General features: G+C 33.6%; 4 protein-coding genes across 6 annotated transcripts; all 4 read right to left on the reverse strand.

The window, feature by feature from the left end:
• Positions 1–32: 32 nt before the first annotated feature.
• On the reverse strand, positions 33–10,323 carry LOC127098185 (sister chromatid cohesion protein PDS5 homolog C). Of its 2 annotated transcripts, none has more exons than XM_051036698.1 (14): positions 10,126–10,323; positions 7,273–7,476; positions 6,989–7,170; positions 6,201–6,327; positions 5,917–6,090; positions 5,754–5,801; positions 4,705–5,652; positions 4,484–4,591; positions 4,051–4,124; positions 2,328–2,379; positions 1,971–2,063; positions 1,848–1,891; positions 1,132–1,206; positions 33–1,055 (listed from the first exon to the last, which is right to left on the reverse strand). In XM_051036698.1, the coding sequence occupies exons 1-14, from the start codon at positions 10,225–10,227 to the stop codon at positions 362–364; spliced, it is 2,925 nt and encodes a 974-aa protein (XP_050892655.1). In that variant the 5' UTR covers positions 10,228–10,323; the 3' UTR covers positions 33–361. The 2 variants fall into 2 exon arrangements, with proteins under 2 accessions (XP_050892655.1, XP_050892653.1); XM_051036696.1 differs by having other exon boundaries at positions 1,848–1,894.
• A 2,175-nt stretch (positions 10,324–12,498) lies between these two features.
• On the reverse strand, positions 12,499–12,981 carry LOC127093789 (secreted RxLR effector protein 161-like). The gene has a single exon (XM_051032691.1). It carries the CDS (start codon positions 12,979–12,981, stop codon positions 12,499–12,501), a length of 483 nt encoding a protein of 160 aa, XP_050888648.1.
• A 3,060-nt stretch (positions 12,982–16,041) lies between these two features.
• LOC127093790 (uncharacterized) lies at positions 16,042–17,900 on the reverse strand. Its single transcript, XM_051032692.1, has 2 exons — positions 17,891–17,900; positions 16,042–16,481 (listed from the first exon to the last, which is right to left on the reverse strand). The coding sequence occupies exons 1-2, from the start codon at positions 17,898–17,900 to the stop codon at positions 16,042–16,044; spliced, it is 450 nt and encodes a 149-aa protein (XP_050888649.1).
• Positions 17,901–22,760: 4,860 nt separating this feature from the next.
• Positions 22,761–25,481, reverse strand: LOC127098186 (NADP-dependent glyceraldehyde-3-phosphate dehydrogenase-like). 2 transcript variants are annotated; one of them, XM_051036700.1, is made up of 8 exons: positions 25,252–25,481; positions 24,977–25,159; positions 24,613–24,741; positions 24,312–24,431; positions 24,088–24,224; positions 23,863–24,018; positions 23,292–23,787; positions 22,761–23,202 (listed from the first exon to the last, which is right to left on the reverse strand). In XM_051036700.1, the coding sequence occupies exons 1-8, from the start codon at positions 25,360–25,362 to the stop codon at positions 23,089–23,091; spliced, it is 1,446 nt and encodes a 481-aa protein (XP_050892657.1). In that variant the 5' UTR covers positions 25,363–25,481; the 3' UTR covers positions 22,761–23,088. The 2 variants fall into 2 exon arrangements, with proteins under 2 accessions (XP_050892657.1, XP_050892656.1); XM_051036699.1 differs by having other exon boundaries at positions 24,977–25,170; positions 25,252–25,480.
• Between the last annotated feature and the right edge of the window lie 446 nt (positions 25,482–25,927).

A 25,927-nucleotide genomic window follows, 5' to 3' on the forward strand; every position in this document is an offset into this window, starting at 1 on the left:
CTAGCTTCATCAGTCTTGCAACATGCACTTACTTTCAACACAACTCAACTTGGTAGGGTAGTTTTATAAACATATCATTATCCGAAATGACAAAACATTCTCTAACAAGGTTACTAACCAAACGTTTTCTTTTATCACCATCCAATAAAATCTACTTATATAATTGAGAGGGGAGGGGGAAAGACAACAGTACAAACTAGCACAATAGTGGCACTAAACTAACCTACACTTCTACAGAGACTGCTACAAATAATTAGGAGATTAACAGAAACTTTTAAATAGAGGAGCCTGACTAGAGAAAGGGATATCCAAAATGATGATGACCAGAAAAACGACCAAGTAGTAGAGTAGACATCCACCTCTAGTTTCTTGCTCGTTTCTTTCCGCTCTTGACCACACTTCCAGTCTTCAACGAACTAGGTGTCTTGACCTTCATATCTTCAACCTCTTTTGTTGAGTCTTCAGAGTTCTCATTTTCTGAATCTTCTGTCGGCATCAAATTAAAATTCACCTTGCCAGTACTTTTGGTGTATTTTGGCTTGGAGGAAGATGCAATCTTCGATGTTCCGTGCTTAGATTTTCCAGTTTTCCCTGTTATTTGCTTAGAATTGGCAGAAGGCATTGGGGTGTCAACATCATCATCTTCTACAGTCTTAGTTGTTCCTTGCTTGGATTTTCCAGTTTTCGCAGTTTCTTGCTTAGAATTGGCGGAAGGCTTTAGTGTGTCAACATCATCATCTTTGGATTTCTTCATCTTGGAACCAGAAGGCTTTGGTGTGTCAACATCATCATCTTTGTATTTCTTTATCTTGGGACCATCGGTCTTCTTGGAATTGTTCTTTTGTGTAGAATCAATAGACTTACCTCCACTTTTCACAGAACGTTCATCAGATTGACCACCACTTTTCACAGAACGATCCTCAAATTTACCACCAGTTTTTTGTGCAGAATCCTTGGATTTTTTACTAACTTCGCCGTCAGACTTGCCAACAGTCTTGGATTTTTGGGTGGACTTGATGGATGGCGTCTTTGATTTACTTGATGATGCTCCTCCACTATTAGAAAGTAAAGTAAAAAGTTGATTACTTGAAAGAAGAATAAAAAAGACATTATTCCATACTATTGACTAACCTTTTAGAAGAAGAGTCCTTCTTTCCTTCCTTTTTTGATTCACCAGCATTTGTTTTCCCTTTCTTTTTAAGGGGCCTAAATATAAGTGAAGAAACAAATGGATATGAATGGACGAACCCAAAAACTAAAGGCAAAAGCTCAGCAAGAAAACACAATCACCAATTGAAACAACATATTGACAGTATCTGATTCAAGCTTTTATGAGAGGAAACAGAAATTCAAACTCAATACACTACACTACTTACTTAATCTTTAAAATATTTCTGCAATATTATAGCATACAGTGCAACAACCTTTTGGACAGGCAAAATGAAATCATTTTTAGAAGATTAGAGTTCAGAAATATGCCACAGAATAAATCCTATGAAGGATTCTTGTTTTCCAATTCAACACAAGGCATGGGCAAATCATCATTCAGAACAAATATTTGTAAATATTGTAGTTTGAGATTATAGTGGCACAAATCAAGGTAGAATTTCACCAAGTTAGAAATACATCAAAACAATGTGCTAACAAGCATAAAACAATAAGTTAAACAAAACAACCAGATATCAGACAAGGGATGCAACTATGAACACAAGAGGGAAATTATGTCAAAGATGAAATACAAACATTGATGCAAAATAATTTGAAGATGACTTTTCTAAAAATATAGCAAAAAGGACATCTAAAATAAATAAATAAATAACAGTAATAATAATAGTAACAGAACATACATATCAGTAGAAGGATCCGGAATTGCTTGATGACTTCCTTCTTCCTGCTAAGACAAAAAAATTGCCATTATTATTGACGAAGAAAGAGTTTTAACATGTGAAATTCAAAGGAAAGGAACCCACCACATCTGGATCAGGATCAGCATCAGCTTCAACAATCTCCCATCTCTCCTCTTTGAAATTCAATATTTCCTCATCACCGTCATCATATAAGACCTAAAACAGAGAGACAACTGTCAGAAGAGACCAATCAAACTCTAAAATTATTCTTGTGCAATTAAAAGTTTATCAACATGTGAAATAGCAAATATTTTAGCATAATAAAGGCAGCTATCTTGAGTTTGCTGCAATAGACGAATTTGCACAACTTACTTTTCAAATGGTTAATCTATATAACAAAACAGAAGTAGAAATGTTTTACTGAATTAAATTGGAGTGGAACAGCAGGGTAAAAAGAAGGTAATTTAGCTGCCAAATCACCTTGTACTTCTTAATGGAAGAATCAAAAGAATCAACAACACCTTCATAAAACCTGCAGAAGATTGTGTTGTCAAATTTATTATGCCACAATTTTCCCATGGTTAACAGGTGAACAGTATCAAGATGGAATATGAATATCAACACCAAGAAGCCAAGAAGAAAAAGAAAAGCATGACCCCTAGTTTATTTCTTAGATGTATCTCCCTAGCCCCAACATTTCATTTTATACAGAAATTTTTTATCGAGAGCAACATTGTCACAGTTTATTTAATGGAATATGGTGTCACTACAATAAGGATTTGGCAGCTTATATTAGTAGTTAAAACAAGATACAAACAAATTAAGCCAGAAAATAAATTATTGAGCTCAAAGCATTGAACCTTATATATCAGTATTGCCGATATGAAACAATTGCTAGTTGCTACAACAAAGATAGCAGATAATTTTAAAAATTAGATGCTAGGAACACTTAATAGTACACAACTAAAGACATTTATTATCAACACCCAAAAGCCAAACCTATACTAAGGACAAAATCCTCATTAATCCAGCCTTAGTTTGGCCCAAAACGCCTGAAATAGAGACTGGAACAGAAGTACAAAGGAAAAAACAGGGCAGGCAGCTATGTCAAAGAAATGAAGGCCACCTAGGAGCTTCCTAAAAACACACTGAAAAAGAGGTGCACACTGCTTAGTAGTATTTCCCAAAACAGAGGAGAACTGCTGGAAATCGGCCAATTAAGGTCGGCCATACAGCCCTATGCAACAGCAAACAAGTGTAATGGTGTCAGACTTCTTAAAATGGAAGCTATGGGCAATTTTGGAATGATATTGTGAGTTAAACTGTTCAATTTTAGGAATACATAGAGAAAGGAAAGGAGAAACTGATTATGGGGTTAGTTGTGGAGTGGTTTTGGATGGGATAGCCAAGTTCCCAAATTCTTGGAAGGGAGAGAGACCAAGACTCCTGAATTTCTTGGATAGAAATTGCTTTAAATCTATTATATCATTGTCTCTATAAACTTTCCATGATGTAGTGGTGTGTTAATTCTGTACTAATAATATAAACTGCTGTTCTAGACAAATTCTGCAGAGAACTGTTCTACCATTTATTTTTTCTTTTCTTTAATTCATTCACTATAGGAACCAGTTTCTATCAAATGGGTCGGCACATTCTAACTGCATAGTCTGAACTCTGACAGTAGGGCCGGTGTATGCACATGAAAAATTGGACTGGGGCCTGACACCACGAAAGGAGCACTAAATGCAATGGGTCTAGGAAACAACGAAATCATTTAGGGAGTTTAAGAGGATGAGAAATTGTGAGAAAGACATGAAATATCAATCTATGAGGATAGCAAATGCTTTGCTCACGAAATGCTAAAAAAACCTGAATGAATTACCCAATCTCACATACCCCTATTTATTTATATAACTAATTGTAACTGACTAACTATTCCTTCCTCTTCAGTCCTGAGAGAAATAAAATGATGATCTGTTTGGCACACAAAGCAACAATAATCAAGATTAGAGGTGAAAAGATAATCCAACCTCATATACCAATGAAACAAATAGATTGCTTCAATCAAGCATAAAAAAGTACAAATTACAATACATGCCAAACAGCATACAACACTCCCAGAGTCCCAGTCCCAGTCCCTGACCCTGCCAACTAAAATTTCCAGTCACAGCATGTCACACATGAAGAATCACTGTGTACTTACATATCATCTTCTGGCCACCAAACTTTAACCCGCTTTCCAACAAGTTTTTGATCATTTTTCTTTATATCAGGCACCTGAGACAACAGTCAGAAGATCAGCAATCAAACTGAGAAGAAAAATAAAAGCAGAGTAAATAAGCAGAAATAATGAGGAACAACATAGAAAAATACAGCTCGTATTTAAAAATAAGGGAGCCCACGTGAACTTGAAACTGATTACTTCCTTTGCTATATATAGTAAGGACATTGATCAGTATTATTTCACCAAATCAGTATTCCATTAAAAAATACTCTGCAAAATATTTGATCACACTGCAAAAGTCCAACACAAAAACCATACAACTGCAAAAGGACCATTCCAAAACGACACCGCAAAATGATTCAATCATGGCTTTTATCATCAAAATTTTAACATAACAGAACAGGGTTCACACTTTTTCTTTTCCTGGAGTGCGCTTCCTTTTCAAATTTGTTTTAGGAGTATCCTCTGAATGCTCATCTTTGGTTGTTTTCGTAGCTGACTTGAGTGAAGATACCATTACCTAAAACATTAGCAAAATTAGTCAATAATTTACTTTTGGACAAAAAAAACCATGTTTCAGTTATATGAATGAATGATCGCAAAGGAATGTTCGAACTACAGGCACAAAAGTACCTTATCCTCATCTTTTGAGGAAGGTTTTGCTAAACCCTTTTCAGAACTACCTTTCACCTGTCCCTTCTTTTTCTTGTCCTCCGACTTCCGCGAAGATGACCCACCATCAACCTTGGTTCTTTCTTCTGTCTTTCCACTACTCTTTTTCTTGTCCTCTGGCTTCCGCGAAGATGACCCACCATCACCCTTGGTTCTTTCTTCTGATTTTCCACTACCCTTTTTAACTGCATCAACAACAGTAGATGCTTTCACATCAGAGCTACGACCGAGTCCCTTTTTTGCCGATGGTCTTGGTGATTTTACTTCAGAATCACATGTTCCTTCAGACACCTTTTTTGAAATATGTCCTGCAGTCACTTCTTTCACAGAGCTACCTTTCTTTTTTGTTCGTACACGTTTCTTAGAACGATTCTCATCATGATTGCTCTCACTTGGTGAATGAGAAATAATAGCATCAGATTCGATGTCACCTACTTTCGGTGATGAAATTGTAGCTTTAATCTCTTTGTCATTCTCTGACGTTCCTGTAGCCTCAACAACACTGTCCTCATTAAGAGAAATAGGAACTTCTTTGCTGGGACTTTTAGAGTCAAATGTTTTCTCAGCTTCCTTCTCACTAACCACATTTGATCTCTTAGAAGGCTTGGTCGGTTTTGAAGAGCTGGTTTTCTTTCCTTTCCTCTTGATACTGCGCTCCAGCTTTTGTTCTTTACTGTCAATTATTTCAGTGTCCAAATCATTGCGCTCCTCATTAACTGACAAATTATTACCTTTGGACAGAACGGGAGAGTCAGTACCATCCTGCTTAAGAGGCTTTGATTCTACTAAAGTATCATCGTCTCCAGCTTGTGCAATGCCATTGCTCATGACAGACTTAGGAGACCTGTCCCCATCAGCATCATTATCTTGTTGTGGTGGTGTGGCTTCTTTTGTAATCTCGCTATCCACCTGATCAAGAAAAAATTACATGTTACAGTATCCCAAAAGCAGAAGGGTAAACAACAGAACAGACAAATGGAAAAAAAAACACATGGAAAGAACATACACACCTGTGCCGATTCCTCCACAGGCTCTTCAGCTGATTTGCAATCATGAACCTGAAACAAAAACAAACTAAATCATAAATTATCTCATGAAGAACAATTTTCAAGCCAATCAAACATTCATAAACATTAAAGCGCAAAAATTCACATGACCACTAGTAGCACATACATCATTTTGCGTCGAGTTATCAGATGAATCATTGCATACTAAGGCAAGAACACCACTATAATCATCCAAAGAAATACCCAAGGTATTCACAGCTTGCACTAAATAGGGTTTAAGCCTTGCTGCACAACTTCCAAGAACTCTTTCCCCCAACTTTCGAGCAATTGGCAAAACTTCCTGATTCATAATGACAGTAACCATGACAATTATAAGTCATAATGAAATATGTTTCAGTTTCACAATCATGATTTACTAAAAATAGTGAAACTCAAATTCCAAACTCCAACCTCATTGTCTTTCTTCACACTCTCTAAGATTGGAGAGAGTAAGTCAAGAGATATATCTTCACTTTCCTCAAGACAGAGGATCATTATGGTTTCCATAGACGAGAAAACATTATCAGGAAGATATTCCCTGAAAGTTTCAAACAGTGCTGCTTAGAACCATGTTCACACATTTCGCATCCAACTAGTCCGGCTAGGTACAGAAACAAGAAACACACCGCAACTACAATTACAGCTTCTAGAAATAATAATAATTTCCTATTAAATTTAAACCATAACCAAATTCATTTCATCTAATCTGGCATATTAGTGTGAAGTATGTCATAGAATCAAATATTTAATCAATGTTGAAATAAACTAGCTGCCTCTATTATTATATTTTTCACCATGCATAGAATACAACGACTAAAGCACGTATCCATCAAAAGAAAGGATAGCACACAACGAGAGTAGCATTTGTTAGTTAACACTTAGAACCAATAATGATATTGGTCATTAAAATTCAGAACTAAATGGAATACCAACTCTTCCTCCATTCAGTCAAAAAGCAAATTTTCAATACAAGCATCTTACGGTTATATCATGTATGAGGTTAAACAACTGTTATTTGAGTAGTTGCCCAAGTTCCACATTTCCTAGAGATATAAGCCTAAACATGGTTTATAAAGCTTGGGTAATCCTCCCTATACAAGTCCATTTTGTGGGATCAAGTTTGGCCTAAATTCTAATAAATGTAATAAAAAAAACATTCAGAAACTATAAAGCCAGCCCTTGAATACAACAGCTCTTACCTTATTGTCTTCAAGAAATGCTGAAACATCTCCAAAATGAGTGCATCACATTCAAGATCCAGCATTACCACACATGACCTGACTTTTGCAACAGTTTCAAGGATTAAAGTCCTCTTCAAGTGCCATCGGCTTGATTTGTCATGTAGATTTTCAAATGAAGATACAATTAATCTAAAGACCTCCTGAAATAAAATGACACCATAAACCCGATAGATATGATTTGTTAAGAACAAAACAATACAATACAATTCAATTAATTTACAATAGAAAATAATCAAGTGCACCTTCATTTGATCATCATCATAAGGAGCATCAGGTGCGGTGATTCTTGTTATCTCGCTGAAGCAGGAGGCAAGTGCAACTTTGACATCAACATCTGAATGCTTTATAAGATCATCAGCAATTAATGCTTTCAATGCTGGAGAGAGAGCATTGTGCATAGATTCAGAAGGTGACTGCTCAACCTTTGATAGGCAACTTTCAATTTGCTGCAGTTCCAAGAAAAAATCGCAAAATCAAGCACATGTGATTAATATTTGTCTGCCATTGTCTTAACTTCTACAAGATGGGAAATTAATTAATACTACGTTATACTACAACAGTGACTAGTTGACAAGGAAAGTCGGCAGTGGCTATAGCGTGGTGGAATTTGAACAAACCCCTATTGTTCCACGATATGCAATTTAGTACAAAGTCTCTTCAAAGAGCGCCATAGCATAACGAAATTGGAACAAACCACTATTTGACACAATCCTCGTTAAGAAATGTGTTTCGACTCTTTGAATATTTTGTTAAAATTAACCCCCAAAACAAATATACAGTATTAACATCTTAGGATAACAAAAGCACATAGAGAGCAAGTAACAAAATATCCAAACCCAGCATCCAAGACTCAAGTAACTTTCGAAATAGAAATTCATAATAACATAATCCACAAATAAATTCAGTGAGTGGAATTTTAACAAAAACTAGTATATAATGAGACTGTGATTCTTTGCAATGTTGTTGATACACATCCTACCTAGGATTGATGCACGCGGACATATTTGTATATGTTGATTATAAGTTTTTCCGACACTAATATTATTATTTAATATATTTTTTGTTTCAATTATAATCCTATCTTCTTTATTTAAATAAAATCTGCAAAAAATTATATGCTAAGCAGATGGGTCATATGGGCCTATTTTAATGAAGCTCATGGTGCCCGCCCATGGAAACAATGTGCCGACGCGGCACTTATCTTCGGTACAGAGCAACAGAGCCACAATTGCACTTGCATATACCATTCTCTCTTATTCTACTTCATCACCACTTTGCAGAGTAGGTTTTCAAGAAACAGAGAAAAGGAAAGCAACAAGAGCTTGGATTTTTCAGAAACCACCACTTACTGACTGGGAAATTGTTGGTTATTTAAAGACAAAGGTCCTCGGGACTCTCCATCAGTTTTATGGGACCCAGGACACGCATCCCAGCAAATCATTTATTTGGGATTGAAAGGGCGTTAAACAAATCTCAAGATCATACACGGGATCTCAGCAAACTGCGAAATTGTGTGTGAATCTGTGGTGTTTAGGGGTGGCAAATCATAATGGTGTGCAATATTACAGTTTAGATTGATACTTGGCAGAAATATACATATATGAACATGCTATCGCAGCTGTATCATATGGCACCGGCCACAAGAGGTAAACATTTTGAAACATTATGTTTTACCCTTTACGTCGAACAACTAATTCACATAGCATGCCGCCACAACAGTCAAAATTGCACGTCATAAATTCAAAGATATTGTCATCAATTTAAAGATATCAACACAAAATGAAATTATCCACGACAAGAAAATGTATTCAACAACATATTGATTAAAATATAATTGGTACGGTGTTTTCCCTTTTAAATAGATAATTAGGTAGGATGAGTAGATTATTATAGTAGTAAATTTTACAGTACTTTAAATTAATAACAAACATAACTAATTTAAACATGCCATGAGATTTTATAGCCCAAATATTTAATATGTTTATATATCTTAGTTTAATTTTGCTTACAAAAATAGCTGACGTCCTCTATCCCGTGAAATAAGCCTAGTACAGCCTATTACTAGATATACTGTTGGTTTCTGTTTGTTTATTCGAATAGAAAAAGGGGGGAAACTAAACGAACATGATATCAGCGTCGTTCTACATTCCATTAACACTCGTTACTCCCAGAAATAAACCTAGTACAGCCTATGCCCAGATTTACTGCTGGGTTCTGTTTGTTTATTCTAATGGAAAAGGGGTAAAACTGAATGAACTCATACAATTCAGCTTTTCTCCACCTATACTACATGAAGGAAAGTGCCCTTGCCAATAGGGTTCGAACCCCAAACTAATTTTGAAATTAGAAGACTTATTAACAATCCCAATCAAACCTACTAGTCACCCCAGTGTCATAAAAAAACGGTCAAGGTAGCATCACGGTCACATAATGGCTTTCGAGATTTCGTTTGGTAAAGGCGTTGCGACACTGATTGCAGTCGCAATCAGTGACAACGGTATCGGTATCGGCATCTATCAATACCGTTTTCTCGCCGTGGTTATGCGGTCACGGACCGTTTTTTAAAACCCTGAGTCACCCCATACAAAACAAAATTAGGCAAAGGAGAAAGCAGCCCTAACAAATCTACTATCAAAATCTCAAAACTTAATGAATTAGTTTCATTCACAAACGGATTTTTGTAAGACGCTAGTTTGATTCAATTTAACCTAACAATCTAATTCACTTAAAAAACATCTTCTACATCTAAAATTTGAGAATTTTCTCAAAATAATAAAAAAAAAATGTTTTCAAATTCTACAACCCTAAACAGTTAAACAATGTTGACAAACCATTAACAAATAGCAACAAGTCGGTGAAACAAATTCCAAAATCTCAAATATTCTCCAATGATACAAAGAATAAATTCAATTAGGGCAAAAACGAAACCAGATACAACATGCAAGATTGATTCACAAAACCCTAGCGAAAAAGCTCCATGAACGAAAAACACAAAACAAAAAACGCAAAAATGAGAGATACAGAGAGAAATAAACTCGTAGAAATCTCATGAATTTAAAGAAATGAAAAGAAAAAAAAAAGAGGAGTGTGCTTACGATTAAAACAGTTATTAAATCGTCGACGGAAGAAGGAGGATCTAGAAGCTTTTCACCCGCTTCTACAAGCTCTTCTTCAAGCTCCTTATCGACAGAAGCCATTTTCGAAGTTCCGCTTCTCGCAGATCTTGTGAATACAGAGAGAGTGAAGTTTGATTCGGAGAAAATTTTAGGCACCAAAATGAGAAAATAAAATCAATTTAACCGTGTTTTATATTATTATTATTATTACTACTTGTTTAGGTGTATTTATTATTTATTATTATTTTGTTATTTTAATTTGTGTGCTTAAAGAGAAATGGATCTCGCGGGTTTTGTGAATTTGATTTAAGTTTTTGTTTTCGAATCCGCTATTTCTATTTCAGTTTTTGTGGAAATGGAGCGGGGTCCACGTGGCTTTCTTTCGACTTTATTGTGAATCCATGATGCATAAACTTTTTTTTATTCTAGTTTTGGTTTCTTTTTAGTGCATTTTAGGTTCGAGGTGACTTTAGAAAATTCACATATGATTTTAGTAAGAAAAAGTATACTTTAGAGTTATTTCTGTTATGAACTTATGATGATGAGAAATATACAGATGTGATCGTGTGGTGAGTGGTGACGCATGCCCGTTTATTTTACGGCAACTTAAATAGAATACAAGTTAAAAAGTTTTATATATAATAAAGTTAATATTTAAGAATTTTTTATGGCAACTTAAATGTTTCTAATGCATTATATAAATTTTTATAATATTTTTATTTATTGGGAGATATATTTCACAACACACATTTAACAAAAATTATTTTGAGTTATGTTTTTTTTATTTACTTTATTTCGATTATGCATCTCTAGAATAATTTTGTAATTACATCTCTGAAGAGACACATCAGTATCAGAATCAATAGAAAATTAATTTTTCAAAATGAAATTGATATTCATAACATAAATAAATGCACTTTGAATAAAACATAATCAATCTCCCAAATTTTCTCAATGGCCCTAAAGTACACTCTAGATGCCACTATCGTTGGAAACTCACCAAAATTTATGGAGAATTTCCTTGCACAATTGATAATGAAAGAGGAAACAAAAAGATGAATTTGGGAAGAAAGGGAATTAGGGTTTTGGAGAAAAGGGGAAGAGAAAAAATATTTATGCAGAGTTTCTCTCTACACTTCAAACTGAAGTTTTATTCAAATATGCAACTGCATTCTCTTTTATTTTCAACAATAGGGGTTACTCCCTATTTATAGGTTGAGTTTGTTTGCTCACTAAGCAAAATTCTAACTAGTCTAATTCAGCTAAAATTACAAAATAAGCCTAAGTCGAAATCTCTGTCGAGCAATATGTTTCGACATTTCGACATAAACGTTTCAATATTTTCTTGTCTCTATCGAGTAACCTGCTTCGACACAAGGAATTATAATTCAATAATGATATGATTCTTATATTTTGAACTAGAGAAGTACATAGATTCAACCTCAACCCTAACCCCAATATTTTGCGTTGTACTACGATCACTTTTTGATTTTGTATAAAAAGAAAACTTACTAATGTCATATGCAGTCCAAGTTACTACATTAAATTTAAGCATGTATTGTTAAATTAATATATATATTGATCCTATGTTCCTGGCAACAAAAGAACAATAAGATCAATAAAACAAAATATGGAAATAGAATTAGAGGTTTTACCTCCAGCCATTGTTGCAGTGTTGGGAGTGCACTGCCTTTGATTCTTCCAAACTCTTGCTCTCTCAATATAGATGATGTATTTCTTTTGCGATGAGAGAAAGCTTTGGGGACCAAAGACTATTTATAGGCTTGATTCTACCATCAAGAATTTAAAGGCATTAAAACTCATTACCACCCAATTAAATGGTCATATCAATTTACATTAAAACCAAAATAAATCATACCTTTTTCAGAACCAAAATCCCAAAACTATGGACCATATTAAAATTGGTTTTTTATTATTAATAATTATTATAATAAAAATAAGAAATCGTTACATTCTCCCACTTGGTCCATAGAACTGATTATTGGCATAAATGAGTCATTGAAAACTTACTCAAGAAATAAATATGTGAATCATAGAGATAGTCTCTCTTAAAGCGAGTAGTCTCATCTATGTATTACAACATGTATATTTTCAAGTATATATCTGTAATGTGGTAACTAACTTGATGAATAAATCAATGTTTACTCTTGGTCCAGATGTAACATATTATCTCAAACGGATGTGCGCGTGAAAATGAGAAAACATCACAATATAAGAGTTTTATTAATAAACTGTATGTATACAATCATAAGGAGGACCCAAGTCCCATGTTTTCTACATGATCCTTAAATTTTATTGGTGGCATGTCCTTAGTCAAAGGATCAACGATCATTAAACAGTACTAATGTGATTAATAACTACTATTTTATCTTTAACTCTTTCTCTAATGGCTAAATACTTTATGTCGATGTGCTTGCTTCGACTTCCACTTTTATTGTTCTTAGCCATAAAGACAGCTACTGAATTATCGCAAAAAATCTTCAGAGGTTTAGAAATCGAGTCCATGATTCTAAGCCCAGAAATAAAACTCTTAAGCCATACACCATGAGAAGTAGCCTCAAAACAAGAGACAAACTCGACTTCCATAGTAGAAGTAGCAACCAAGATTTGCTTAGTACTTCTCCATGAAATAGCTCTATCAACCATCATAAAAATATATCCTGATGTTGATTTGCGAGAATCAACACAATCAGCAAAGTCGGAGTCTGAATAGCCGATCACATCAAGATTGTCCGTCTGCCTATACATTAGCATGTAACCTTTTGTTCCTTTAAGATATCTCAACACCTTCTTTGCAACTTTCCAGTAATTCATACCTGGATTACTCTGATATCTTCCTAAGATTCCAACAGCAAATGCAATGTCGGGCCTTGTGCATACTTGAGCATACATAAGACTTCCAACAACAAAAGCATATGGAATGTTCTTCATTTGTTCCCGCTCAAAATCATTCTTAGGGCATTGATTCAAATTAAATTTATCGCCCTTGACAATGGGTGCAACACTTGGTGAACAATCTTTCATTCTAAATCTCTCTAAAACTTTATTGATGTAGGTTTCTTGTGATAGACCCAAAATTCCTCGAAGTTTATCTTTGTGGATCTTAATGCCAATGATATAAGATGCCTCACCCATATCCTTCATATCAAAGTTTTTAGAGAGGAATTGTTTCACCTCGTGTAGAAAACCTTTATCATTGGTTGCAAGTAGTATGTCATCCACATACAAAATGAGAAAACAAATTTTACTCCCACTGACCTTCTGGTATATACATTGATCCATGGGGTTTTCAATAAACCCAAATGAAGATATCGTTTCATGGAATTTAAGATACTATTGACGAGAGGCTTGTTTTAAACCATATATGGATCTCTTAAGCTTGTAAACCAAATGCTCACCACTATTAAAAGAGAAACCTTCAGGTTGTTTCATATAAACCTCCTCCTCTAAATCACCATTAAGAAATGTTGTTTTCACATCCATTTGATGTAACTCAAGGTCAAAATATGCAACTAATTCCAAGATGACACGAAGAGAATCTTTCTTAGATACAGGAGAAAAAGTATCAGTGTAATCGATTCTCTCCTTTTGAGTAAATCCCTTAGCAACGAGTCTGGCCCTGTATCTCTCAATGTTGCCTAATGAATCTTTCTTGGTTTTAAAGACCCATTTACAACCAATGGCCTTTACCCTATTAGGTAACTCTACAAGATCCCATACGTCGTTTTTTTTCATGGAATTCATTTCATCATTCATGGCATCACACCACAAATTTGACTCTTTGCAACTCATGGCTTGTCTAAAGCTCTCTGGATCATTCTCAGCTCCAACATTATAGTCAGATTCTTGTAGATACACAATGTAATCATTAGGAATAACTGATTTTCTTGTCCTAGTAGATCTTCTTAATGTTTGATCAACATTTTCTTGTGGATCTTACTGTTCAACTAATTGTTCATCATCTTGATGACCAACTTGATTTACTGGATCATCAGTAGCTTGTGGAGTCTCGATGATTGGTTGATCAACATCCATTTGAACTTGAGGGATGTTGTAAATAGTAACCAATCTATTACTTGAAGTGAAAGGTTCATACTCTATATGATCATGCGCAGAAATTGAATTTTTGATTTGATCGCTCCCACTAGTCAAATGATTTTCAAGAAACTTTGCATTTCTTGACTCCACAATCCTAGTTGTATGAGATGGACAATAAAATCTATAACCTTTAGACCTTTCGGCATATCCAATGAAATACCCACTAATGGTCCTCGGATCTAGTTTCTTTTCTTGTGGGTTATAAATCCTCACCTCAGACGGACATCCCCAAACGCGCATATGTCGTAAACTCGACTTCCATCCTTTAAATAACTCAAATGGTGTCTTTGGGACAGCCTTGGATGGAACCCGGTTTAGAATATACACAGTCGTCTGTAGTGCTTCATTCCATAATGATTTAGGAAGATTAGAGTTGCTAAGCATACTCCGCACCATGTTCAATAATGTCCGGTTTCTTCTTTCTGCAACACCATTTTGGTTCGGAGAACCGGGCATGGTGTATTGGGCAACAATCCCATGTTCTTAAAGAAACTTAGCAAATGGACCAGGTGCTTGTCCACTCTCAGTGTATCTACCATAGTATTCACCACCCCGATCTGATCTCACTATCTTTATTTGTTTTCCATACTGGTTCTCAACTTCAGCCTTAAAGACTTTGAAGGCATCCAATGCTTCATATTTATTGTTAAGCAAATAAATATTCATATATCGTGAGTAATCATCTATGAAAGTGATGAAATATTTCTGACCATGTGCATCCATATCAGGATGACATATGTCTGTATGAATTATTTCTAATATATTTGAACTTCTATTGACACCTTTCTTAGACATGTTGGTCTGCTTTCCTTTAATGCAGTCAACACAAGTTTCAAAGTTAGCAAAATCTAGAGTATTAAGTACCCCATCTTTTACTAACCTTTTAATTCTCTCTATGGAGATATGTCCTAATCTCCGATGCCATAACATAGAAGAATTATCATTAATATTACACCGCTTAGTGCCGGTTTGAACATGCATTGAACTATAAATGGATTCGATTTGTAAATTAATACGATAAAGACCATCAGACAATATACCATTCCAAACACATTCCGAATTATAAAATAATTCAAACAAGGTGTCTTTAAAATTAAAGGAATATCCAAAAGGTACAAGTCTATAAACTGAAATCAAGTTTCGTGAGAAGCTTGGTACATAAAAGGTCCTTTCTAATTTCAAAACAAAACCATTATTCAAAATTAAATTGCAAGTTCCAATAGCTTCCACATGTGAGCCCATCCTGCTTCCTGATAGGACAGTCTGCTCACTTTCCACTGGCTTCCTTAGGTTTTGCATACCCTGTAAGGAATTTGTTATATGGATTGTTGATTCATAATCAATCCACCAGGTGTTAATATTAACATCGGTCATATTAGATTCATAACAAACAAATGAGAATAAATTACCTTTCTTCTCAAGCCATTCTTTGAATCCAGGGCATTCCTTCTTCATGTGTCCTCCCTTTTTACAAAAGTAACACTTTGCTTCTTTCTTGATATCACCTTGCGGTGGTATTTTGAATTTCCCTTTCTAATTGGCTTGTGACTTGTCAGTTTTGAAAGCTTTGTTCTTCCCACGAGTGCTTGTCAGCAATGCACTCTCACTCTGTTCCATTACAAGCCTTTCTTCTTCCTGAACACACATGGTCATTAATTCATTGATTGACCAATTGGCTTTATGTGTATTGTAGGAGATATTGAAAGGCTCATATTTAGACGGAAGAGAGTTTAGAATATAGTGCACCAGGAAGGATTCAGACATATCAACCTCAAGTTACTTAAGTTGAGCTGAAATGTCACGCATTTTCATTATGTGCTCACGCACACCTTTCACACTGGTGAGTCGGTAGGAGGAAAATTTCATAATTAATGTGTTTGCCAAAGCCTTTTCAGAAGTGACGAACTGATCGTCAATGGCTTTCAGCAAATCACATACATTCTCATGCTGATCGACAGAACCATGTATTCCACATGTGACCTTAGTCTTAATGAACATCACACTGAGCCGGTTGGATCTCTCCCACCGCTCATATAGTGCGATTGCAGCTGGAGTACTTTCATCTGTAATTGCAGGTGGTTCGGCTTTCCTAATAGCATAATCTATGTCCATCCATCCTAGATGGAGGAGAATTCTTTCCTTCCACACCTTATAGTTATCTCCTCTGAGCTCGGGAATATCACATCGGATATAAAAAAAATTAGCAGGTTGAGAAGCTAAAAAGATAAACAAAATTGATGTCAAAATTTGAGGCATAAATATTATCCAAATTGTATGTATTATCAATATAAACATACCATAAAATAAATCTTGCAACATAAAAATTACATGTGGGCTAAATTTTAATGTAATAAGATTTAAAAAAAAATTGCGATAGATTTTTCAAACCTCACATTTCACGTGCATGATATAATTTTGTTTTTCTATCCAAAATTAATACTTTATGATAAAACTATCAAATTATGTACCAATTCATAATTCCTGTGGGTAAGTTATGAAAATATTTTGATATTTTATCCCAATTAATCATACAAATATAATAAAAATTCCTGTAGGATAAAATTTATTATACCACGTATAATTAATTACAATTTTATGTCTAATAATTTATGTGATCTCAAAACTTTAAAAAAATAATCTCAATTAATTTAACGATGATGTGACTAATCCAAATTAATCAAAATTATAACGATCATTTGACATAGTAACTCAATTATATGAGAGAACAAAAATAAATAAATAAGATGTCTTATACAATTGCTTAACAAAATAATAATATTATAAATCAATTTTAATTTTTTTGCACAAATTTAATTCAAAGATTAAATAATAAGGCATAATAATCAGTAAAAAATGAAATCATATGGATATGAACAGAATCAAAATACATGTTTAACAAAGCAGCCTAGCGGTAACATTCATGAATGTCATGGATCAGGACCTGGGTTTAATACCCAGCCATAGCAAAAACAGAAAAATAATTTTATTATTGTTCACGTGATTACTGTTCATGCCGTAAGTGACACTAATCTCATGAGCTTATTATCCTAGGTCGGAACAACTAGGAGCTCCTCTTTTTTGACCCATGTCGCCCCACGGGGCGACATGAGGCAAACAAAGGGGAAAGAGAGAGATGTGGGGCGACATGAGGCAAACAAAGGGGAAAGAGAGAGATGGGGTTTCTCTCACTTTTGACATAGTGGGCCCCTTCGGGGGGCCCACACAACCATAGTGGGCCCTTTCGGGGGGCCTACACAACCATAGTGGGCCTCTTCGGGGGGCCCACACAACGGGCTATTAACTCAGTGGTAGAGCGCGCCCCTGATAATTGCGTCGTTGTGCATGGACTGTGAGGGCTATCAACCACATAGATAGTTCAATGTGTTCATCAGCGACTGACCCTGAGATGTGGACCATCCAAGGCACATTAGCATGGCGTACTTCTCCTGTTTGAACCGGGGTTTGAAATACCGAATATGGAAGAACCATTCGAAAATAGGGCAGAGGCAGTAGATGCTCTGATACCAAATGTTAGATTAATATATATATTGATCCTATGTTCCTGACAACAAAAGAACAATAAGATCAATAAAACAAAATGCGGAAATAGAATTAGAGGTTTTACCTCCAGTCATTGTTGCAGTATTGTGAGTGCACTGCCTTTGATTCTTCCAAGCTCTTGCTCTCTCAATATAGATGGTGTATTTCTTTTGCGATGAGAGAAAACTTTGGGGACCAAAGACTATTTATAAGCTTGATTCTACAATCAAGAATTTAAAGCCATTAAAACTCATTACCACCCAATTAAATGGTCATATCAATTTACATTAAAACCAAAATAAATCATACCCTTTTCAGAACCAAAATCCCAAAACTATGGACCACATTGAAAATTGGTTTTTTATTATTAATAATTATTATAATAAAAATAAGAAATCGTTACATGTATGACATCCATATAATTGTTTCGGATGCTCTACCATACTTATAAACCCTTTCATTAAACCAACTTATGAAATTTCTATTATGCTCTTTCAACAACCACTTGTGTCACTCATTCGAAGATATTTTTCCTTGGTAATTCTTTTGTGAGTAAATAAGTAAGGTTAAATTTCATCAACATTATTCAATATATACAAATGTGCTTGAAACTATATTAAAAGTCTGTAAAATTATTTAACAATACAACTATACAACAAAACAATAATACATTGTCAAAACAACAACAACATTCTTAATATAACAAGTTACTAAATAAAATTTCCACAATAAAAAGAATATATACCATAATACAACAATACAACAACACCATTATCATTAACACCAATAAAAACGAAACAACTACAACAACAATGTATAACATGTTATGAAGGAAATGATGGAGTTTACTTGGTCTCTGTTATTGCTTTCTTCTGTTCTTTCGTTAGGGCACTTGTGTTATGAAGGAAATAAACTAAAATGTGTTATGTTTTAATTTTTTAGAAACACTTTTCACCACGATTGAAAAAAATAATCGTAGTGATATATTATATATATTACCATGATTTCCCTTCACGATTGTGGTAAAATTATTTAGGGATTTGTCTATAAAACTGAACAAACGCATCATTCCCCTTTTTATTAAACTAACTCATTCCGCTTTCAACCTGCATATTCCATTCTTCAAAAGTTAATATAGTATATTAAAAAATTTGGTTTAAAGATTAATGTTAAGATTCACTTTATCAATTAACGATATGTTTGAATCTTAACATTGATCTTTAATGCCAAAATTTTCAAGGTATAGGAAAAATGAATGAAGATATTGCATATTTGAGATTGTAAAATTTGTGTCTGGAAAAACTAAAGTTGGTGTTATTGTGAAAATTAAACTCTCTGAGTTTGTAAAAACTAAACTCTCTAAGATTGAAAAAAACACACTACATTTCACTACAGTTGGTAGAAATGATCGTGGTGAAAAACATTTTAATATAAATATACAAATTAAGGGGAGACACCCATTTTTATAATGAAAAAAATGGAAAATTGATGGTACTGAGATTCGAAGCGTGTGAAAAGTGTTTTACTAAATAAATAAAAAATGAAGGCACCTAAATCAGAGTTAATACTTCGGTTGATTTAAAGACCGATATAATAAGATGTTACAAAATGTATATTTTATAGCAATGATTGTGTTTGCATGTACACCTCCACTGTTGGGCAAAAGTTGAAGGCCCTATCAGGATTCACCGTTAGATTCTCAATTGACAACAACTTATAAAGAAGAAGGTTCATTCCCAAATCAATTAGTATGTCAAAATCATATGCAAATGGGATATGATAGAGAAGTCCACACTTCCACACCACACCATTAAGATGGTAAAACTCAGTTGATCTCTTGTTGTTTACGAATTTTGGCTTCAAGCCATGCAAAATGTTCCTTGTTAGCATCACTCTATCTTATTTAAAATTCACATCACCTTAGGTTAATATTGAAATTCGAAGAGATGTTTCATAAAAAAAATCTAAGATGGAATGTGTCATTTCTCAAAGGTAAGAGTCCATTTGGATGAAATACAATTTTTTTCAATAGTCATTTGACCGTATTGAAGGTACGCAAAATTTAATCTTGATAATGCATCAATTATTTACATAAAACTTTTCCATTACAATGTGATGAGTGGAGAACAAAATGTTGATGAAGAAATTCATAGAAATATAAAATAAAAATACAACAATAGCTAGCATTTTGAATAATTTTTTCTTGCTTAGGAGAACCAAGATGGTGAATAAGAAATGTACAAAGAAAAAATAAATAAAGAACCTTAAGAATATGTTTCTCTTAGAGATTAATATAGTAACCTATAATTGCATTTCTTAAACTACTTCCACACAACTAGTAAAAAAGAAAAATCTATTGAACCGATACAATAATGGGATATGCTCTCAAATTATGATAAGACCACTAGAACTATAATTGAGGGACAACAATTTAGAATACCCTGAGGTTTTCTTGGAGAAATTAATACTCAAATAAGGAATTTAGGACTTATAGCTATATGGAGTCTTTGACACAAGTAGATTACCAAGAATGGAAGTCAAATCAAGAAGGATGAGTCTTATTAGTTTACATCTGAAAATACACTAAGAGATTATGCAAAAATGACCTACAAACAAGTTAAGGGTGAGTCGATGCTGAGATAGTCAGATGACAGGTTAGTTAGATTATGGACATATTAGTCAAATTTTCCCTAGTGCGTAGAGTCTCAGGATTGTAGTGAGAATATCATAACTAGTCAACAATATGTAAAATTTACAATTTAACATCAAAGTCAGGTTTCTATTTCATAGGACAAGACGACAAATATAACTAGAATTCAGGACACGTGATAAGAGAAAAATAATAGTGTGGATCAAGTATCACAAATTACTATGAATTATAAAGAGTGGGGAAGAATGTGAGGGCACTATGCACATCCAAAAACGATAACAATTTTATACATTACTCGCGAGTTTTGTTGAATAACAATTAAAAGTGTCCTTTTTAGCCATGTTCATGGCCAACAAGATTGTGTGCTTTGTCTCATAATTTATACATACAACTTAAATTTTGGTTTAGACACAATCAATTGATCAAACATTCTATTTTGCTCATATTTTATACAATTTCTTTATGCTTTACCTCTACTTATGTTTTTCTTAGCTTAGTTCTCAAGAATCCTAACTTCCATACCTAACACTATTTGAATGAGTTAAAAAAAATTAATAAAAAAATAAACTTTATTTTTAATATAATCGCTTGAAAAAAAATAACTTTTATCAATTGAATCATCGACTAGCTTTTAAGTTCTACGATACATAATATTAAAATCTTTCAATTTGAGTAATTTATCAAATTTAGATTAACAATAGATAATGAATTTTATTATTTCTACATATAAAATAAAACATGTTTAAAATTAAATAAAAACATGTTTTGTTGTCATTTTATATTTACCCTAATAAAATTTATCAAAACACTTTAATTTCAACCGAATTACTTTTCAACTATAAACTATCCATTAGTTTCTTAGTTGTTATCTAGTTTTCAATTTATCGAATATAAACTATCAACTAACTTATTTTTATCAAATAAAGTCATAATGTTACATACACTTTCTCGAAAACCACATAAACATCACACGACAATTCAATTCACATCCTTCATATTATATAGTAGGCTTAATTAACTTAATTTTTTGGTCTCTTTCATCATGTCATCATCTAACTACTTGGTGAAATTACAATCTTTATCCATGTAATTTCTATAATTTATACAATTTCAATTTTTTCTTGAAATTCAAATTGGTCATGTCAATCACGAACATAATCATCTTGACAATAACATTCTCTCATCTTGTGTCTTTTTGGTACATATCTAAGAGAGTCAAAATTTTGATAGTTTGACTTCGTACCACCGTTGAAAATATTTAACTTGTTTCAGAAGTAAAGATGAAATTGAACCTATGTAAACAAAACAGGAAAGAACATGACTTGAAATGAAAATGGAAAAAAACAAAGCTTGAAAAAATGGGAAATATGAAGATGGACAATTTTGAAGAATTGGGATGAATCTTAGATATAATGAACTATTTAGATATAAGAGATATGAAAGGGGATGAACGCGTTTTTTTCTTCATATTTTGTGACCAATTATGCCAACTCGATTGTGATATAAGTATAAGATAACGTTTTTATAACCAAATTGGCTATCACAAATGTATTTGAAAAACTTAAAGTAAATTTATTAACTACAGGTCAAAGATCAGAGTGATATTATAAATTAAGAAAAGAGACTATGAGACTAATTGATCCTTCGTATTATTAAAAAATATGTATATTTATTCAATATTTTTTTTGTTTGTATATTTAATTAATAATTTAAATAGGTTTAAAAAAAATATCCAACCATATAAAACAATTGTATGCTATCATTCGGAAAAAAAACAAAATCTACTGATTTTTTATGTCATACCATTAATTTTAAAATAATTATACAAAAGTGAAGTAATGAACTATAAAGAATGATTTTTTTATGAGATGTCAAACAACTTTTGTTAGTGCAAAATTATTTTATATTTACAATGTATATCTCCTATAAATAATTTTAAATTTTGAAATATAAACTTATATTTATAAATATATTTTATCTGTGTCCACAAAAAATTTCACTCGACTAGAGTTTCCCCTTTCTACATCATAACCATTGAATAATTATTTTTAATGAAAAATGACTTCAAATATTGGATGAATGATTAATAGTATATATGATTATAGTTATAAGAATTTATTTTTCCCTTTTAAATGTCACTAGTCTGGTATTATAGTTTATGATGTGATTGTTTAATGTTAAAGTAAAGAAAAAGGAAAAAAAAAAAAAGTAAATGTAAGAAAGAGAAAAATGCAAAAAAAAATAAAAAATTGAGGTATTGCTATGATAAAAAAAAACTATTTTCAGAAAATTATTACAAGAGAAATGAAAAAAAGAAAGATAAATGTTCATTGTTTTTTAAAATTGAATATCTTCTACACACAATTGCAGAGACTAATCTCTCGAGTCGAGGATGACTATGATAATGACAAAATTCTTTCTCAAAAGAATATAATCGTGTAGTATATCGAACACTAAATTCGAATCAATACCTCTTTTTAACATTATTTATATGCAGAAATTTCCCTTAAAGATTGTCGAATATTCACTTTCTTAAACTAAGCTATAAAGCATAGGAAATTGGAAGCACCTCTTATCATCTTATCATAGTGAAAATTATTCCTTTGAGTAACTATGTATTAAGCATCTGATTCTCATCCCATAGTATAAGAGGGTGTTGGTAAGTTGATTATAGTGGTCTTAACTTTGGTCATCATGTTGATACTATTGGTGATTCCTTGAGAACCAATTCCACTATCCTTCAAACCCTGCAACAAATCATATTTTCATACTTCAGAAACCTTTTATTATTCTTTCTTGTTAAACAAGTAAAAGGATTATACAATTAGGATTGCACCTGAAAAGGGAAGTGATCAGGTCCACGAGCCGGGGCCGAATTAATTTGAACCGTTCCCGTCTCCATTGCATCGCTTACCAGCATTGCTTTGTTTATGTCTTTCGTAAACACGCATCCCTGAAGGCCGAAATTGCTACTATTGCAATGCAGAATTCCTTCTTCAACCGAATTTATTCTTATAACTGGCAAAACTGGTCCAAATGGTTCTTCCCTTGCTATCCTCATATTGGCCCCAACATTATCCAACAAAAGTGGCCATATCAGATTTCCTTTCCTTTTGTATTCTTGACAGAATGTTGCTCCTTTCTCTTTAGCATCCTTTACCAGTTCTTCGATAAAATTAGCAGAGGACTCTGTCACAACCGGTGTGATATCACAGTCATCCTCAGGAGGTCCGACCGTTAATTTTGCCACTTTATCGTTTATTTTCTTTACAAGTGTGTCCGCAACCGATTTCATGACCAAAGCCACCTTTACTGCCGTGCATCTTTGTCCGCTGACATAGATTAAAGCATTTGTTATGAGTCAGTTCCCAATAATAATCGCGCTTTCTGCGCGCTTTTGTAGTTACCTGTAGGAGAACCCTCCTTTCACAATGTTAGCAGCTACCAAATCCAAGTCTGCGTCTTCAAGAACAATGCAAGCATCTTTTCCGCCCAGCTCCATTTGAAGCGGAATCATTGCAGACTTTTTTGATATTGCTATTCCAGTGTCACCGCCCGTGAAACTGAGAATAAATGCATCAAAATTACTAATAGAAGACACACCAAGAGATATCGGAAGAAGTGAATATTACCTTATGCAATTCACGTCCGGATGCATTGTAAGAAAGTCACCGATCTCGGAACCCTTTCCTGTAACACAACTGATAAGGCCTTTAGGGAAGCCAGCCAAATGAAAACAATGCACCATATGCAGTGCAGCAACAGCACCCTATTCAAAATGGTGAAACATATCAGAAATATTTTTTTCCACAACTATAATTATTAATATGTATATGCGTTATGAATAGTTGTATACCTGAGTTGGAGGCTTAAGGACAATGGAGTTTCCAGAAATAAGAGCTGGAGCAATCTTTGAAACAGCTAGATTGACAGGATAGTTAAAAGGCGGAATAGCTAAAACAACTCCAAGTGGAATCTGCACACACAAACCTTTCTTGTGAGGAAAATTAAAACTAAAACCTATGAAACACCGACACTGACACGAACACCAGACATGACATGTATCGGACATGCCTTTTTTCAGAGTTGTCGGTAGTACATAGATTAAAACGTGCTTAGTTAATTACATGACCATATAAAAAGTATGATCCACTCACCTTTGAAGTGAGACAGTATTTGGTTCTTTCATTGCCCGGAAAACTATCAGAGACCAGAAATTTTCCTTCACCAAGAACTCTCACCCCTTCCTCAGCACAATATGACACCAAATCCCCTGATCTAACAACCTACATATATCAAAATCATAGCATCAAGATATTAGAAAAACAGTATGTTACCGCGAAAATGCAAAGATGGAAGGTGCCGATATTGATACTGTTATTCACTGTTCTTATAATGAAAAAGAAACTGTGGTTAATTCACACTACAACGACACGACAGCAAATAGTATCGCAACACCTTTACCAACCGAAATCGCGAAAACATTTACGTGACGGCAAAGATTCAAGTTTTTGTACATACCTCAGTGACAGCATCCTTGGCTGGTTTTGCAATCTCCTTAACAAGACACTCAGCAATAGGTGCTTTGTGTTCCTTCAGTATTGCAGCAGCCTTGTGAAGCAACTCAGCTCTTTTCCAAAGTGGAGTCTTAGCCCATAACTTCTGCGCTGTTTTTGCTGATTCTATGGCCTTGTTAACCTCCTCCTGTGTACAAGCTGTTTCTCATTTGCATTAAAGTGAATTAAATCTTCTAAATGGTTAACAAAAAAAATGAACAATATAGTATTGTTGTGTACCTTGGACCTTGAAATGGATTTTGTTAGAGGTTGGATTGATGATAGGAACAAATTTTCCAGATGAAGATTTGTTCCATTGGCCATTTGAGTAGTAGTTGAAAACATCACCATCTATAATCTCTGCAAATGTGCCACTTCCTGCCATTTTTTTATAAGGGATTATTTGATCATACACTTTGGACTTTATATATAGATACACATGGTTTCTTATTACTGTGTTATGTTGAGTAGTAGTTTTTTATTTGTTTATAAATGCATGTGTTATGTGACAAGTATTAGAAATCTGTGTTCTATTATACCGGGTCATAATTGACTTATTAAAAAACTTTTCTATTTTTAGGTACTAAAAAACTATTTTTTTAGTTAATGAAATAAATATAAAAACTAGGGTAGAATGTAAAATAATCTAAAGAGGTTGTTTATTAAAAAAAAATTGAAATATTAGAATTATAGTTTAAGAAACAAAATTCCTGGTCAAATACTTGTGGTTTGACACTTGAAACGAGGCTAGTTGTGTGTGCCACCAGAGGGAGTAATACATTTGTAACAATTCATTGTCCCAATATAATAGAACATAGATTTCTAAGAAAACAGGTATATTGTTTCATTAATTTTACTAAAATATTCTACATTAGGGACCAAAAATATTTGATCCTCAATGAAAAGAATTGATGGA

The sequence above is a fragment of the Lathyrus oleraceus genome, chromosome 6, assembly GCF_024323335.1.
Source record: "Lathyrus oleraceus cultivar Zhongwan6 chromosome 6, CAAS_Psat_ZW6_1.0, whole genome shotgun sequence".
Taxonomy (NCBI): domain Eukaryota; kingdom Viridiplantae; phylum Streptophyta; class Magnoliopsida; order Fabales; family Fabaceae; genus Lathyrus; species Lathyrus oleraceus.